Source organism: Salvelinus sp. IW2-2015, linkage group LG35 (assembly GCF_002910315.2).
Source record: "Salvelinus sp. IW2-2015 linkage group LG35, ASM291031v2, whole genome shotgun sequence".
Classification (NCBI taxonomy): domain Eukaryota; kingdom Metazoa; phylum Chordata; class Actinopteri; order Salmoniformes; family Salmonidae; genus Salvelinus; species Salvelinus sp. IW2-2015.
In genome coordinates, this window is record NC_036874.1 from 137,270 (window position 1) to 152,697 (window position 15,428).

General features: G+C 44.2%; 2 protein-coding genes across 3 annotated transcripts in view; one reads left to right on the forward strand and one right to left on the reverse strand.

The window, feature by feature from the left end:
• Positions 1-990, reverse strand: part of shc1 (SHC (Src homology 2 domain containing) transforming protein 1) — a 40,390-nt gene extending 39,400 nt beyond the window's left edge. The window contains exon 1 of one of the 2 annotated variants that reach the window (XM_023980487.3): positions 652-990. The gene's annotated coding sequence lies outside the window, so the exon portion shown is untranslated. The remainder of the gene's footprint in view (positions 1-651) is intronic. The other variant, XM_023980488.3, reaches the window with a different exon arrangement.
• Positions 991-1,985: 995 nt separating this feature from the next.
• On the forward strand, positions 1,986-13,106 carry flad1 (flavin adenine dinucleotide synthetase 1). Its single transcript, XM_070437432.1, is given in 11 exon segments — positions 1,986-2,093; positions 3,800-4,017; positions 4,160-4,537; positions 10,635-10,752; positions 11,031-11,300; positions 11,416-11,514; positions 11,517-11,562; positions 11,716-11,814; positions 12,049-12,238; positions 12,425-12,498; positions 12,605-13,106. Coding segments are annotated over 10 exon segments (1,590 nt in total). The 5' UTR covers positions 1,986-2,093; positions 3,800-3,837; the 3' UTR covers positions 12,741-13,106.
• Positions 13,107-15,428: the final 2,322 nt, after the last annotated feature.

Consider the following 15,428-nt stretch of genomic DNA (forward strand, 5'->3'; position numbering starts at 1 on the left):
AGTTCCTGTTCCACGTGTAGAAAAACAAACAAAACTCCATATTGCTATAGTAGTACRTAAACAACATGTCAATACAAACAATGCTGTTACTTTTCTTGTTACAGTATTAGTACTCATGTAGGTCTATAACGTGTTTCCAGAACAGTTTAAATGACAGAGTTGGACAACTTGGTGTGAGGAAAGTAATGATATCCCAGGGACCCAGGCCTACAGAACTGACTATTTCTAGTAGCCTATGCAGAAAACCACTTTTATTTTGAAAACACCCAAAAGTGACAACACGGTTGTTTGCGACTTCTGTTGAAAGGATACAATGTTTAATGTGCGGCCTAGGCGAGTTACTTTGTATCACTAGGCTATATTTCGCTATGTTACAATAACTAAATATTTTCGTTGTACGGCCACACAACTCAGCAGGTCTTGCTAGAATAGATATCAGCAAAAGATTGTTTCGCCAACATCGAACTGATGGCACAACAAAAAGTAAGGCGGCCTATAGCAAATAATATTAATCTGTCAGACAGAATGTTATTGCTTTARTATTCGAATGTCCTAAAACGTCTTTCTACCACGTTACAACACGCAGCCCTTACAATTCAAGCCCAAACCATGCCCAGAGAAGTGTGGTGAACTTTTGTCAGAAGAACTTACCAGCTATCTTCCTCCTTGTCCCTTTTGTGCCTCTTGTTTTCTCCCAGCTGTTGTTGTCCCGTAGGCCTACCTCTAACTAAATKACACAAGTGGCTGAATGTGAAAGTTCAAATCGCCAGCTGTCGTACAGTGCGAATATGAATTTATTTAGAAAGAGGGCTGAAACTTTTCTTCTTTAGTTTCTCTTCCTTTCCTCCCCCTTTCTACCGACACAAAAAAAGCCACTTCCGCGAACAAATGGTAACGTCATTTGCCAGTCAGTTTGTGTGGTTCTCTGCACCTGGCCCGCGGTTGAGTGGCCTTGACAGAAAGGGATTGCGCAAAAAGATAACTTCCCACAATAACAAACCAGCCTACGGTATAACCGAGTAAACTGACATTAAACCACATAGACACAGTCTTTGTTGAATCACACATTATTTGCATAGTGCAACTGTAATGCCTATGTTATAGGCTACAACATTTATTGACCGAGGAGCACGAGAACAAACCTGAATAGCAGTTCATAACGTTTATGATTGGATCACTGAGACCAAATAATGTTCAATAATAGAATAGGCCCTTATTGAATAGGTAAAATATGATAAATAGCCTATAGTCTAGATAATTCCATGTAGCCCAGTCATTTATGCATAATGAATACTGTTCACTGGAGTCCTCTGCTGGTAGATACCATATTTGCACGCGCACATATTAATATTTGTACTTGACAGTATTAGAAAATAAAAAATAAAAACATTTACATTTAGTAGACGACCCAGAGCGATTTACAGTAGTGAGTGCATATTTTAATATTTTTTTGTACTGATCCAACGTGGGAATCGAACCTACAACCCAAGCGCCATGCTCTACCAATTAAGCTACAAAAGACAGTCTACATATCTACATAGTGTACATTCTATCGCCTACTTATTGTTTTTCTTATGGTTTATCACAAATCATTGTAAGAATTGTAAACTCTGTTGCAGATAGGCTTAAAACACGTGTTTTTGCTTGGTCGAGGCTAATATAATAATAATGTTATAATAAAATAATATTGTAGGCATACTCTGGGTGCATGTTATCAGAGTCTTGTCTAGAAGGGATACAGGGTGTAAAATTTGACGTCAAAAGTATTTTATTTTATTTCAGCTAATCCCAACTATTTTCATAACCTTGACCTAGTTCTCATTACCTACTGCTCACGTTATGCTAAACCTAATACGAAAAAAAGGTTGTATCCCTTCAAGACAAAACCACGTTATCAGTGCAACACTGCACACCCTGTACTTCCGCTACACAAACACGTGGTAACTTTCCGTCTCGCCTTCTCACAGCTCATTGGCTTTCTGGATTCATAGATTGCACTTTATTGCTCTTGATTGGCTCCCCAGAACCGCCCAGGGTTTGAAGGACATGCAGTTGGTCGGCTAATACATTACGAGGACGTATGCGACGTTAGGGTAAGCACTTGTCTGTTGATTACACTGGTTATCAAATACATGATTGTTGCTATCTATTGTCACAGCAGAGATAAATTATGATCTGTAGAAAGGGTATCACGTTGCCATTAAACTAATGATCATGGTTACATACAAACTCATGTGCGCGTTGCGCAGGGGGTAACTAGCTAGTTTTTAGCATATGATGTCCAATCATAGGCTAAATTAAGATATTGTAACGACCCTGGGTTTATAAGCGCGGAAATCGACTCTGCCGCAGGAGCATGCTTTTGCGGCACAGTCGATAGCGCGCCGGACCTCGGGCTAGGAGGTCGAGGGTTCGAGACCTGCTCCCCGCCTGTTTCATTACATTGGTGTCGGAAGTGATCGGACCTCGCATCCACGACAGTGCGTGTGCTTGGCCGGTGAGCGCGTTCCTGTAAGACGTAGAGTCGCAAGCTAGCGCGAGGACGCGCTCTTTGAAAGGAGGGAGTAGTGTAACGACCCTGGGTTTATAAGCGCGGAACTCGACTCTGCCGCACGAGCATGCTTTTACGGCACAGTCGATAGCGCGCCGGACTTCGGGCTAGAACCTGCTCCCTGCCTGTTTCATTACAATATTTTACGCAGGCCGTTTACCTTTGAAAATAGTTGTCATAGTTCCGGTCTGCTTTAGGGATAGCAGCTGGATCTGGTCTGCTTAGTTAATTAGACTTAATATGAACCCGAAAAATATGTGCGAGTGGGATGTCTCGCTTCCTTTTCCGTATCTGGTCCAATGCAATGGTTGTGGCTGGCTTGTTCCTCGCGGAATGACCGTGGCGAGATCGCCCTTTTTTAAATTGAACCTTTATTTAACTAGGTAAGTCAGTTAAGAACAAATTCTTATTTACAATGACGGCCTACCAAAAGGCCTCCTGTGGGGACCTGGGATTAAAAAAACAAATACAATATAAATAAAGGACAAAACACACATCACAACGAGAGACGTAACACTACATAAAGATAGACCTAAGACAACAACATAAGGCAGCAAAACATAACAACATGACAAAAACATGGTAGCAGCACAAAAACATGGTACCAACATTATTGGGCAAAGTCAACAGCACAAAGGTCAAGAAGGTAGAGATAACAATACGTTATACAAAGCAGTGACAACTGTCAGTAAGAGTGTCCATGATTGAGTCTTTGAAGAAGAGATTGAGATAAAACTGTCCAGTTTGAGTGTTTGTTGCAGCTCGTTCCAGTCACTAGCTGCAGCGAACTGAAAAGAGGAGCGACCCAGGGACGTGTGTGCTTTGGAGACCTTTAACAGAATGTGACTGGCAGAACAGCTGTTGTATGTGGAGAATGAGGGCTGCCACTCTAGATAGGCAGGTGGCTTATAACTACAGCAGGCATGTATCTTATACTTAGACAGCAATACATTTGAGCCACCTTAACTTCATCAAGTTAATGCTTGGATTTCAAATAGAATAGGTAGCTAACTGGACAATAATTTATGGTGAAATCCTGTGTATGTGACACTCCTCCCCTGGTTTACCCTCCCTGCCTTATGTAAATAAGATGACAAACTTATTGCTRTCCAATGACTACATTTTGATCTTGTTGGAACTAGTATGTACTGCTCAGTACCCATTCTCCCCTTTCTTTCTTTCTCCCTCTCCTCTACTCCTCCATAACTCACCCTCCATGTCCCTCTCCTTCCCTRCYTACCTCTCTAGTTGGTTCTCTTCCCCCACTCTTTCTGTCTCAGGTCTGGATGCTGCWKGCTGTGTCCAGGCTGAGTAGAGCAGCGGTGCGAGTGAGGAGAGTGGCCGCCCAGGTCCAGGTCACCACTGTAACCATGGCTCAGAATCACCAGAGCTGCGGTAYCTCCTGTCAACAGAAAGGGGGTGCTGTCACAGCAGCCATCCTCATCATCGGGGATGAGATACTCAAGGTGATACTGGAGATGGGCGCTTTGGTACTGAGTGGAATATGCCTGATCTCTGAAAACAATATCCTCCCCAAGTCCCTATCTCTTAGGAGTTAGCTAATCTAAAGAGTCTCTCTCCCTCTCTCTACCCCCCACTCTCTTTCAGGGTCACACGGTGGACACTAACAGCGCCTTCCTGTCGCGAGCGCTGAGGAAGCTGGGAGTGTGTGTCCAGCGTGTCACAGTAATCCCTGACCAGCAGGAGGTCATCTCGAAGGAGGTGGCCCTCCTGGCCCCACAGTACACACACCTGCTCACCTCTGGGGGAATAGGCCCCACCCACGATGAYGTCACCTTYGAGAGYGTTGCCATGGCRTTCGAGGAGGAGCTGCATGCCCACCCGGAGCTGACCCGTTTGGTGGAGGAGTTCTTTGGGGTAGTGGATAGGGAGAGTGCAGCCATGAAGCTAGCCATGGTCCCCCGCTCGGCCAAGCTCAACTACGGCACTGACCCTCAGACTGGACAGCCACTACGCTACCCACTGGTCAGTGGTTGACTACTGTTAAAAAATACCAAAACATATTTTTTGTTTTTCTCATTAGTCCACTGTTGATACAGTCCCTAAATGTTTTGAATGTTAGCAGTCAAGTCAAGATATTGGACTTTCAAGAAGTAAAGTGTCACTTGCCACATCATCATTATGATGCAAAATGCATCATCTGATTCCTTTAACATGTAAGGGATAAACGCCCACGTTCTGTACATTACCTTGGAAACAACGGACGGCAGAGCGGGATGAGGCGGAGCCAACTAGCTACAGCAACACAGTCCCGACCTCTGCAGCCGAATAACAGCAAAGTTTATTTTGTTGCATTTGTTTAAGCTGTTTATCCCGTTTATACCACATTTGCCAAAGAAAACAATACTAAGCACACATTTTCCGGTATTTTTTGTTGTTGATATTTTCACTTATATAAGCAAATTCATACTCATATTTTGGATGCTAAAGACTCGACCCAGTGGTTCGTTATGATTAGTTCGATATTTATGGACGTGAACAGTCGTTTGTTCTTTGTCCCGTTGCCATGCTTGCTGCCAACATTCTTATCCCTTGCTTGCTAGCTAGCCCGCTAGCTATGGCTAACACAGTCACAAACTCTTCAGCAAGATTAACAGCAAAGTAGATGTTTTCTATTGACATTCATTTGAATAAATCGATAACAATGAGCTGATAATGCCCGATTCTGCCTGGCATAGCTAGAAAAGTTTGCCTTCTCATCAGGACAGTCGACACTGTTCATTACGAGGAGATCGCATTACATATCAAACACTAGGCTAGAAGCTAGCTAAATAGTTTGTTGCTAGCAAACCTGCCAATATGACAACCAAATGAAAAAAAAAAAATTTGAAAACAGCTGGTCAAACTAGAAATATGTGGCAGGATTTGACAGCATAGAGTCACTTGTGTCATGCCTGCAAAAGTAGGGACCAATGTTCCCTCAAAACATTTTTGGCACTCAGCAAATTTCAGGTCTGCAGATTTGCCAGTTCTTGCTGTGAGATGTTACCCCACTCTTCCACCAACGCACCTGCAAGTTCCTGGACATTTCTGGGGGGAATGGCCCTCACCCTCCGATCCAACCGCAGTCATTTGAGAAACCAAGGCTGTTGAATCTGTCGATAAGAATGTGGTGATTGACAGTCAAAAGCCTTGGCAAGGTCGATGAAGACGGCTGCACAGTACTGTCTTATCGATGGCGGTTATGATATCGTTTAGGATCTTGAGCGTGGCTGAGGTGCACCCATGACCAGCTCAAACGGAACTTATTTGGATTTTTACAAATTATCTTTGAAAGACAGGGTCCTGAAAAAGGGACGTTGTGTGTGTGTGTGTGTATATATATATATATACCCCTGAACAAGGCAGTTAACCCACTGTTCCTAGGCCATCATTGAAAATAGGAATTTGTTCTTGACTGACTTGTCTAGTTAAATGAAGGTAAAAAAAAAAATATATACACTGCTCAAAAAAATAAAGGGAGCACTTAAACAACACAATGTAACTCCAAGTCAATCACACTTCTGTGAAATCAAACTGTCCACTTAGGAAGCAACACTGATTGACAATAAATTTCACATGCTGTGTGCAAATGGAATAGACAAAAGGTGGAAATTATAGGCAATTAGCAAGACACCCCCAATAAAGGAGTGGTTCTGCAGGTGGTGACCACAGACCACTTCTCAGTTCCTATGCTTCCTGGCTGATGTTTTGGTCACTTTTGAATGCTGGCGGTGCTTTCACTCTAGTGGTAGCATGAGACGGAGTCTACAACCCACACAAGTGGCTCAGGTAGTGCAGTTCATCCAGGAAGCACATCAATGCGAGCTGTGGCAAGAAGGTTTGCTGTGTGTCAGCGTAGTGTCCAGAGCATGGAGCGCTACCAGGAGACAGGCCAGTACATCAGGAATGTGGAGGAGGCCGTAGAGGGGCAACAACCCAGCAGCAGGACCGCTACCTCCGCCTTTGTGCAAGGAGGAGCACTGCCCAAGCCCTGCAAAATGACCTCCAGCAGGCCACAAATGTGCAATATATGGGCATACTCAGTGACGTCACTTAGTGAAACAGTTTGGAAGCAGTGTGCAGCGTTTTCCATAAATTCACCTGCGAAAAGTACGTGGATCTGCGTATGTTCTTCAGTTTTTGTACAGATCCATATATGGCAATGGTCTATTTGCATGTAGGCTACTGCTGCTCTGATTGGTTATGCCGCACCTGCTGCTGTAGAGTAAGGGCTGAGTAGCGCATGTCAATGCAACAGAATCCTTCTCCGATGCGTTCTGCCTACCAAAAATCTATTGCATAGTTAGTTTAGGATACTAAGTATGTTGCATTGCCAGTGGCTAATATTGCGTTGATTCGATCACAATTCCCACAGTAAAGGTAAACAAACATTCATAGTGTTAACTAAGGGGAAAAACTCTAGAAAGTAAGTGAAATTCAATCTCGTGCTTCTCTGTGCAGGCTTTTATTTCTACTGTGTCGTGCCTGTGCACACGCACAGTTTAGAGGGAACATTGAGAGATTCATGTTTATCACTCACCACGTTAGGTCAACAGATGCTCCAAAAAATGTCTCTGCAAAAACAAATCAACGCTAGCTACAGTGGGGCAAAAAGTATTAGTCAGCCACCAATTGTGCAAGTTCTCCCACTTAAAAAGATGAGAGAGGCCTGTAATTTTCATCATAGGTACACTTCAACTATGACAGACAAAATGAGAAAAGAAAATCCAGAAAATCACATTGTAGGATTTTTTATGAATTTATTTGCAAATTATGGTGGAAAATAAGTATTTGGTCAATAACAAACGTTTATCTCAATACTTTGTTATATACCCTTTGTTGGCAATGACAGAGGTCAAACGTTTCTGTAAGTCTTCACAAGGTTTTCACACACTGTTGCTGGTATTTTGGCCCATTCCTCCATGCAGATCTACTCTAGAGCAGTGATGTTTTGGGGCTGTTGCTGGGCAACACGGACTTTCAACTCCCTCCAAAGATTTTCTATGGGGTTGAGATCTGGAGACTGGCTAGGCCACTCCAGGACCTTGAAATGCTTCTTACGAAGCCACTCCTTCGTTGCCCGGGCGGTGTGTTGGGATCATTGTCATGCTGAAAGACCCAGCCACGTTTCATCTTCAATGCCCTTGCTGATGGAAGGAGGTTTTCACTCAAAATCTCACGATACATGGCCCCATTCATTCTGTCCTTTACACGGATCAGTCCTCCTGGTCCCTTTGAGAAAAACAGCCCCAAAGCATGATGTTTCCACCCCCATGCTTCACAGTAGGTATGGTGTTATTTGGATGCAACTCAGCATTCTTTGTTCTCCAAACACGACGAGTTGAGTTTTTTACCAAAAAGTTCTATTTTGGTTTCATCTGACCATATGACATTCTCCCAATCTTCTTTTGGATCATCCAAATGCTCTCTAAAACTTCAGACGGGCCTGGACATGTACTGGCTTAAGCAGGGGACACGTCTGGCACTGCAGGATTTGAGTCCCTGGCGGCGTAGTGTGTTACTGTAGTAGGCTTTGTTACTTTGGTCCGAGCTTCTCGCAGGTCATTCACTAGGTCCCCCGTGTGGTTCTGGGATTTTTGCTCACCGTTCTTGTGATCATTTTGACCCCACGGGGTGAGATCTTGCGTGGAGCCCAAATCGAGGAGATTATCAGTGGTCTTGTATGTCTTCCATTTCCTAATAATTGCTCCCCCAGTTGATTTCTTCAAACCGAGCTGCTTACCTATTGCAGATTCATCTTCCCAGCCTGGTGCAGGTCTACAATTTTGTTTCTGTGTCCTTTGACAGCTCTTTGGTCTTGGCCATAGTGGAGTTTGGAGTGTGACTGTTTGAGGTTGTGGACAGGTGTCTTTTAACTGATAACAAGTTCAAACAGGTGCCATTAATACAGGTAACGAGTGGAGGACAAGGAGCCTCTTAAAGAAGAAGTTACAGGTCTATGAGAGCCAGAAATCTTTGCTTGTTTGTAGGTGACCAAATACTTATTTTCCACCATAATTTGCAAATAAATTCATTTAAAATCCTACAATGTGATTATCTAGATTTTTTTTTCTCATTTTGTCTGTCATAGTTGAAGTGTACCTATGATGAAAATTACAGGCCTCTCTCACTTTTTAAGTGGGAGAACTTGCACAATTGGTGGCTGACTAAATACTTATTTACCCCACGTAGCTACGTTTTTTCCACGTTGGACCTGCGTTTACAATTTATCCAATTTCAGTTTGTGCAGTTGTTGGTTTAGCTTCCTGTAACAAGTACGGTCTGCATGTGTAGGCGCATATTGCGTCATGATTGCAAGGCGTCCCGATATCTTTTCCAACTGTCCAGTTTAGAGGTCGACTGATTATGATTTTTTTACCGATACCGATTTATTGGAGGACAAAAAAAGCCGATACCGATTAATCGGCCGATTTATAAAAAAAAATATATATATATATCAAAACACACACACACATTTTTGTAATAATGACAATTGCAACAATCTGAATGAACACTTAACTTAATATAATACATAAATACACACACGCACACAGCTCTGAAGTGACAATATACTGAAGAGTCTGCTTAGGAGATAAATACTCCAACTGTTTGAATAAAAAATAGAGTTTAAGTTACCTGTGATGAATGTTGAAAACAAAAACTTATTTCTATATGCAGGAAATCCTATTTTAATAATGGGCATGGTAAGAATTAACAACCAAAGTGCGAGTCATAATTCCCATGACACCTAGCAAAATCTGAAAGCGGTTCCTTCATTTATTCCATAGGATATTTTTAGATTCACTTAAAATAAGGTCTGTGTTTCGTGTAGGCTTACATCACCGTGCCAATTTTATAACTGTAGAGTATCCAATAGACAAGGTAACTCTGATCAATATTGGCTAAATATAAGCGAAGATTTAAAAAAAAATTGTAGAGTGGATTTATTGAAAATATGTTGACAAACGTTACCTTATCCTAGTGAGATTTACACGGGTATCAAAACGTCGAGGCGGTTTAAGCCTGCACGAAACACAGACCTATTTGAAGTAGATCAAGACATTCTCTATGGCAGGAATTATAACGTGTCGACTATTTCTCTCTAAACATATACCTTTGACTAATCAGGAAACTATCACCTCGAAAACAAAACGTTTATTCCGTTCCGTATTTTATCTAACGGGTGGCATCCATGAGTCTAAATATTCCTGTTACATTGCACAACCTTCAATGTTGTCATAATTACGTAAAGTTCTGGCAAATTAGTTTGCAAAGAGCCAGGCGGCCCAAACTGTTGCATATACCCTGACTCTGCGTGCAATGAACGCAAGAGAAATGACACAATTTCACCTGGTTAATATTGCCTGCTAACCTGGATTTCTTTTAGCTAAATATGCAGGTTTAAAATATATACTTGTGTATTGATTTTAAGAAAGGAATGATGTTTATGGTTAAGTACACATTGGAGCAATGACAGTCATTGATTGATTGTTTTTTATAAGATAAGTTTAATGCCAGCTAGCAACTTACCTTACCTTAGCATTCGCTAACAGGCAGGCTCCTCGTGGAGTGCGATGTAATCAATGCAAGATTGCATCCCCCGAGCTGACAAGGTTAAAAATCTGTCGTTCTGCCTCGTTCCTAGGCCTCATTGAAAATAAGAATGTGTTCTTAACTGACTTGCCTAGTTAAATAAAGATTAAATAAAGGTGTAAAAAAAAATAATAATTGGCGCCCAAAAATACCGATTTCCGATTGTTATGAAAACTTGAAATCGGCCCCGATTTTATCAGCCATTCCGATTAATCGGTTCGACCTCTAGTCCAGTATCTGGTTTTAATGTTCATTCTAGAATGCCCTTCTAGCCAATCAGAAATGAGTATTCTTCAATGCGTAATATAACATGATATCATGTAGAAAACATGAACGTTCTACCTGATGGTCAGTGTCTGAAACCAGGTCAAAATATATTTAATGATAGGAGATATTGAGTGCGTTGGAGCCACCAGCTTTCTTAGAGTCTGGAGATGCTTGATGTCATGCTGGTCCTGGTTCTGACCCGTCTCTGTGTCATTCCAAGGTGAGTGTGCGTAACGTCTACATCTTCCCTGGGATCCCGTCTCTGTTGGAGAGAGCCTTCAACGGTCTGGAGCACCTGTTCGCTGGCTCAGGGACCACCTTCCACACACGAGAGGTGAGGTGACCAACCGTCTGGCTCCACTACAATACAGTCGACAGGACGTTTTCAACATGTAGACAAACGTCGCATGACTCCTGGGCTGGAGACCCACAGGGTGGGCAGGCTTGTGTTCCATCTCAGATTTAACACATCTGACTCAATTATCGACTAATCATCAAGACCTTGATGAGCTGAATCAGCTGTGTTTGTGCTGGGCTGGAACAAAGCCTGCACAGGACCACTGCTGCAATGGATGCCTATTATAATGTATGTATTCCCCGCTTTGTGTTGTAGGTGTTGTGGATGCAGATGAGGCGTTGATCGCCCCGGTGCTGACCCGCCTGCAGGCGGGCTGGGGGAAGAGGGCGGCTCTGGGCTCCTACCCTGACTGGCTCAGTAACTACCACCGGGTCAGGCTGGTGCTGGATTCAGACAGCTTTGAGGAGGTGGAGAAGGCCCGGGCTCAGCTGCTGGAGGAGATGCCCAAAGGCAGTGTGGTTCCCCTGGTCACGGACCCTGTGTCCATCGCTACTGAGGAGGTCTACACACTGGCCAACAGCGTGTGGTGTGAGAGCAAAGGAGGAGGGGTGGTGGAGGATGGACGGGTAGGGTACCCATAAAAAATGACAGTGACTACATTTCCCATGACCCCAACTGTCTGTATGAACTCCATCTCCCATAGGCACGCCGCTGGGTGATAAAGTGGCAAACGCTCTGAAGACCATAGAGACTGCTCTGGATCAGTATTCGGCAGGGGAGATCTGTGTGGGCTTCAATGGAGGCAAGACTGCACTGCTCTACTACATCTATATTACGCTGCACTGAAACGGTGAGAGAGAGAGATGGCAATAAAGACAGAATGAAGGAATGAGACGATATGTGACTTTTAACCCATATTTTGTGTTAACCTGTCGAATTGATTGTTTACTGGGAAAATCTACCTCGTATTTATTCTCTCTTTCTCTCTTCCCCTCCCTCACAGGCGGTATCCGGAGGGTAAGGACAAGGTAAAGGCTCTGTACATTCGCATCGTCTCTCCCTTCCCAGAGATGGAGAGATTCCTCCAGGACACAATAAAGAGGTGAGCTATCGGTCTCTGTAGTTAGCGTTAGCATCGCTAGGTCGTTTCCTCAATCCCTATATACTGCACCTCTGTTAGCTATGTACTTTTTTTCTGTCCCCAACAAGTCTGTGTATGGTTGTAGCTTGCTCGCCTTGCATCTTTGAGTGTGAGCAAAACTCTGAAAGTAAAAATGTATTATTATACAGAGACTTTGGCTCACTATTTAGCAGAGCTCCATCCTGTCTCCCATAGGTATGACCTGGAGATTTTCTCAGTGGAGGGCAGTATTCGGCAGGCATTGAGTGATGTACAGGAGAGGAGGCCGGAGCTGAGAGCTGTGTGTATGGGCACCAGGAGGACTGACCCCTACTCACACACACTCACACCCATGTGTCTCACTGACCCTGGATGGCCGGACTACATGAGGGTCAACCCCCTGCTGGTGAGACATGATGCTTGCAATGTTCCCTTTCTGAGGGTATCTGTGTGATATACTTCTAATGCTCTCTCTACCTCCCTCTCTTTCTCCTTCTCTCTCTTGTCTCCCCCCTCTTGTCTACCTCCCTGTCTCTCTCTCCACCCTCTTTCTTGGTTTCTCTCCCTCCCCCTCTCTGTCTCCCTCCATCAGGACTGGACGTATCATGATATCTGGTCATTCCTGAGGACGCTATATGTGCCCTACTGTATTCTATATGATAAAGGGTAAGAAGACATACACACCTCTTAATCAAGCATGTCCTCTGTTTCCTCTCACTGTCTACTCCCCCGTCCTAGTCTCTGACTGAGTCCTCTGTCCGTCTCCTGACAGGTACACCTCATTGGGCAGCATGGACAACACATGCCGAAACCCCGCTCTCCAAGTGGTGGATGGGAGGGGCGTGAGCCGCTATAGACCTGCCCACCTCTTGGAGAATGAGGAAATGGAGCGCGACTCACGTGAATGATGTCACTTCCTTGTTTGTAATGTCATGTCCTGATCTTTTATCCGCCCCTCCTGATTGGGGCTCCAGGTAAGAGATGCTTGTAGGGACAGACCTAGGATCAGCATATCCTCCTCAAATCCCAACCTTAACCATTAGACAAAACTGAACATACAGGCAACTTCTGAAGAGAGGAACAGGAAGGAAGAGGAGAGTGAAAGAAAGAGGGAACGGATTGAGGAAAGTGGAACAGACAAAGAACCAGAGAATGATCGCAGAATGAGTGAATTTTGAAGGAAACGTGTGTCTGAGTGTATGTCTGAGTGGCTTAGAATCTAATGATATGGATTTACATGGTTTGAAATAAAATATCAATCTGTCACAAGTTTACTTATTGATAAATGATTGGCAAAAGATTGTGAAGGTGCTGATGAGAGAGGGGGAGGGAGAGTAATTCTTCTGTTGTACATTTTAACAATATTCCTCTGTTCACGATTTTACACTACAAACTACGTCTTTTAATCTACGTACAAAACATTAGGAACACCTTCCTAATATTGAGTTGCACTCCCCTTTTCCCTCAGAACAGCCTCAATTCGTTGGGGCATGGACTCTACAAGGTGTCAAGCGTTCCACAGGGATGCTGGCCATGTTGACTTCAATGCTTCCCACAGTTGTGTTAAGTTGGCTGGATGTCCTTTGGGTAGTGGACCATTCTTGATACACAGGAAACTGTTGTGTAAAAACCCAGCAACGTTGCAGTTCTTAACACTCAAACCAGGGCGCCTGGTACCCCGTTCAAAGGCACTTCAATATTTACTCTTTCCCATTCACCCTTTGAATGCACACATACACAATCTATGGCTCAAGGCTTAAAAATCCTTCTTTAACCTGTCTCCTCCCCTTCATCTAAACTGATTGAAGTGGATTTAACAAGTGACATCAATAAGGGATCATAGCTTTCACCTGGTCAGTCCATGTCATGGAAAGAGCAGGTGTTCTTAATGATTTGGACACTCGGTGTATATTATAGCATATTTGTATACTGCAGTGGAGGCACGTGGGAAGTGTTATAGGACGGGTTCATTGTAATGGCTGGAATGAAATAAATGGAATGGTATCAAACATATGGAAACTAAATGTTTGACCCAATACAATGAGCCGGTCTTCCTATACCTCCTTCCACCAGCCTCCACTGATATATTGTATATACTGTGCATTATTTTGAGTGGGGTAGGAGAGGGAGTGCGAAAGAGACTAGGAACGATGAAGCGAGAGAAGAGAGGGAGAAAAGGAGAGTTATGAATGTGTTGGAGGCTCACCAGCAGGTCTGGCTGCTCCTCAGAACACGTTTTTACATTTCAATCATTTGGTAGACACTAATCCAGAGCGATTTACAATTAGTGCATTCATCTTAAGATTGCTTGGTGATACAACAACACATCACAATCGTATCAAGTACATTTTCTCTCAACAAAGGATCAGCAAAGTCAGTGCTAGTAGGAAAAGACAAGTGTTTTTTTGGGGCGTCGTGAGCGTTATTTAAGATGCTCTTCAGAGGTCAKGTTTCAGATGTTTCATGATGCGAGCTTCGACTGGAAGTTAGTGGAGTGTGCAGGGGAGCGGGGTGACATGGCAAAACTTAGGAAGGTTGAACACCAGGCGGGCTGCAGCATTCTGGATAAGTTGCAGGGGTTTGATGGCACAAGCGGCGAGCCCAGCCAACAGAGTTGCAGTAGTCTAGACGGGAGATGACAAGTGTCTGGATTAGGACCTGCGCCGCTTCCTGTGTGAGGTAGGGTCGTACTCTATGGATGTTGTAGAGCATGAACCTGCAGGAGCAAGTCACTGCTTTCATGTTTGCTGAGGACAACAGGGTGTTGTCCAGGGTCACGCCAAGGTTCTTTGCACCCTGGGAGCGGGACACTGTGGAGTTGTCAACCATGACGGGGAGGTCTTGGAGTTGGCAGGCCTTCYCTGGGAGGAGTAGCAGCTCCGTTTTGTTGAGCTTGAGGTGGTGGGATCACATCCAAGCTGAGATGTCTGACAGGCACACAGAGATGTGTGTCGCCACCTGGGTGTCAGAAGGGGGGCAGGAGAAGAGTAGTTGAGCAATGAAAGGAGAGCTCATGTGAGGATATGACGGAGCCGAGTGACTTGGTGTAAACAGAAAGAGGAGAGGGCCTAGAACCGAGTAATGATCCACACAAACACTTTGGTGTGTATGCACACACACAAACCCTCTCTGGTGTGTACACACACCCATATTTAATGTGATGACAAACTTTAGACTGAGATGTGTCTGCATTGTGTACTGATCTAGAGATACCTTATCTACTGAGTAATACATGTCATTACACTAATACAGGTCATTACAACAGAGACTTTTTGTTGTCAACATTTACACATGTATTTATTATGGTACTGGCCCAGATGATTTGGTATACCAATAAAAAACACATAGACCGTTGCACCACTCGGGAGGCCGCCCTTAGGCACTGCGTCGTCTTAGACCGTTGCACCACTCGGGAGGCCGCCCTAAGGCACTGCGTCGTCTTAGACCGCTGCACCACTCGGGAGGCCGCCCTCACTGCGTCGTCTTAGACCGTTGCACCACTCGGGAGGCCGCCCTAAGGCACTGCGTCGTCTTAGACGTTGCACACTCGGGAGGCCGCCCTAAGGCACTGCGTCGTCTTAGACCGTTGCACCACT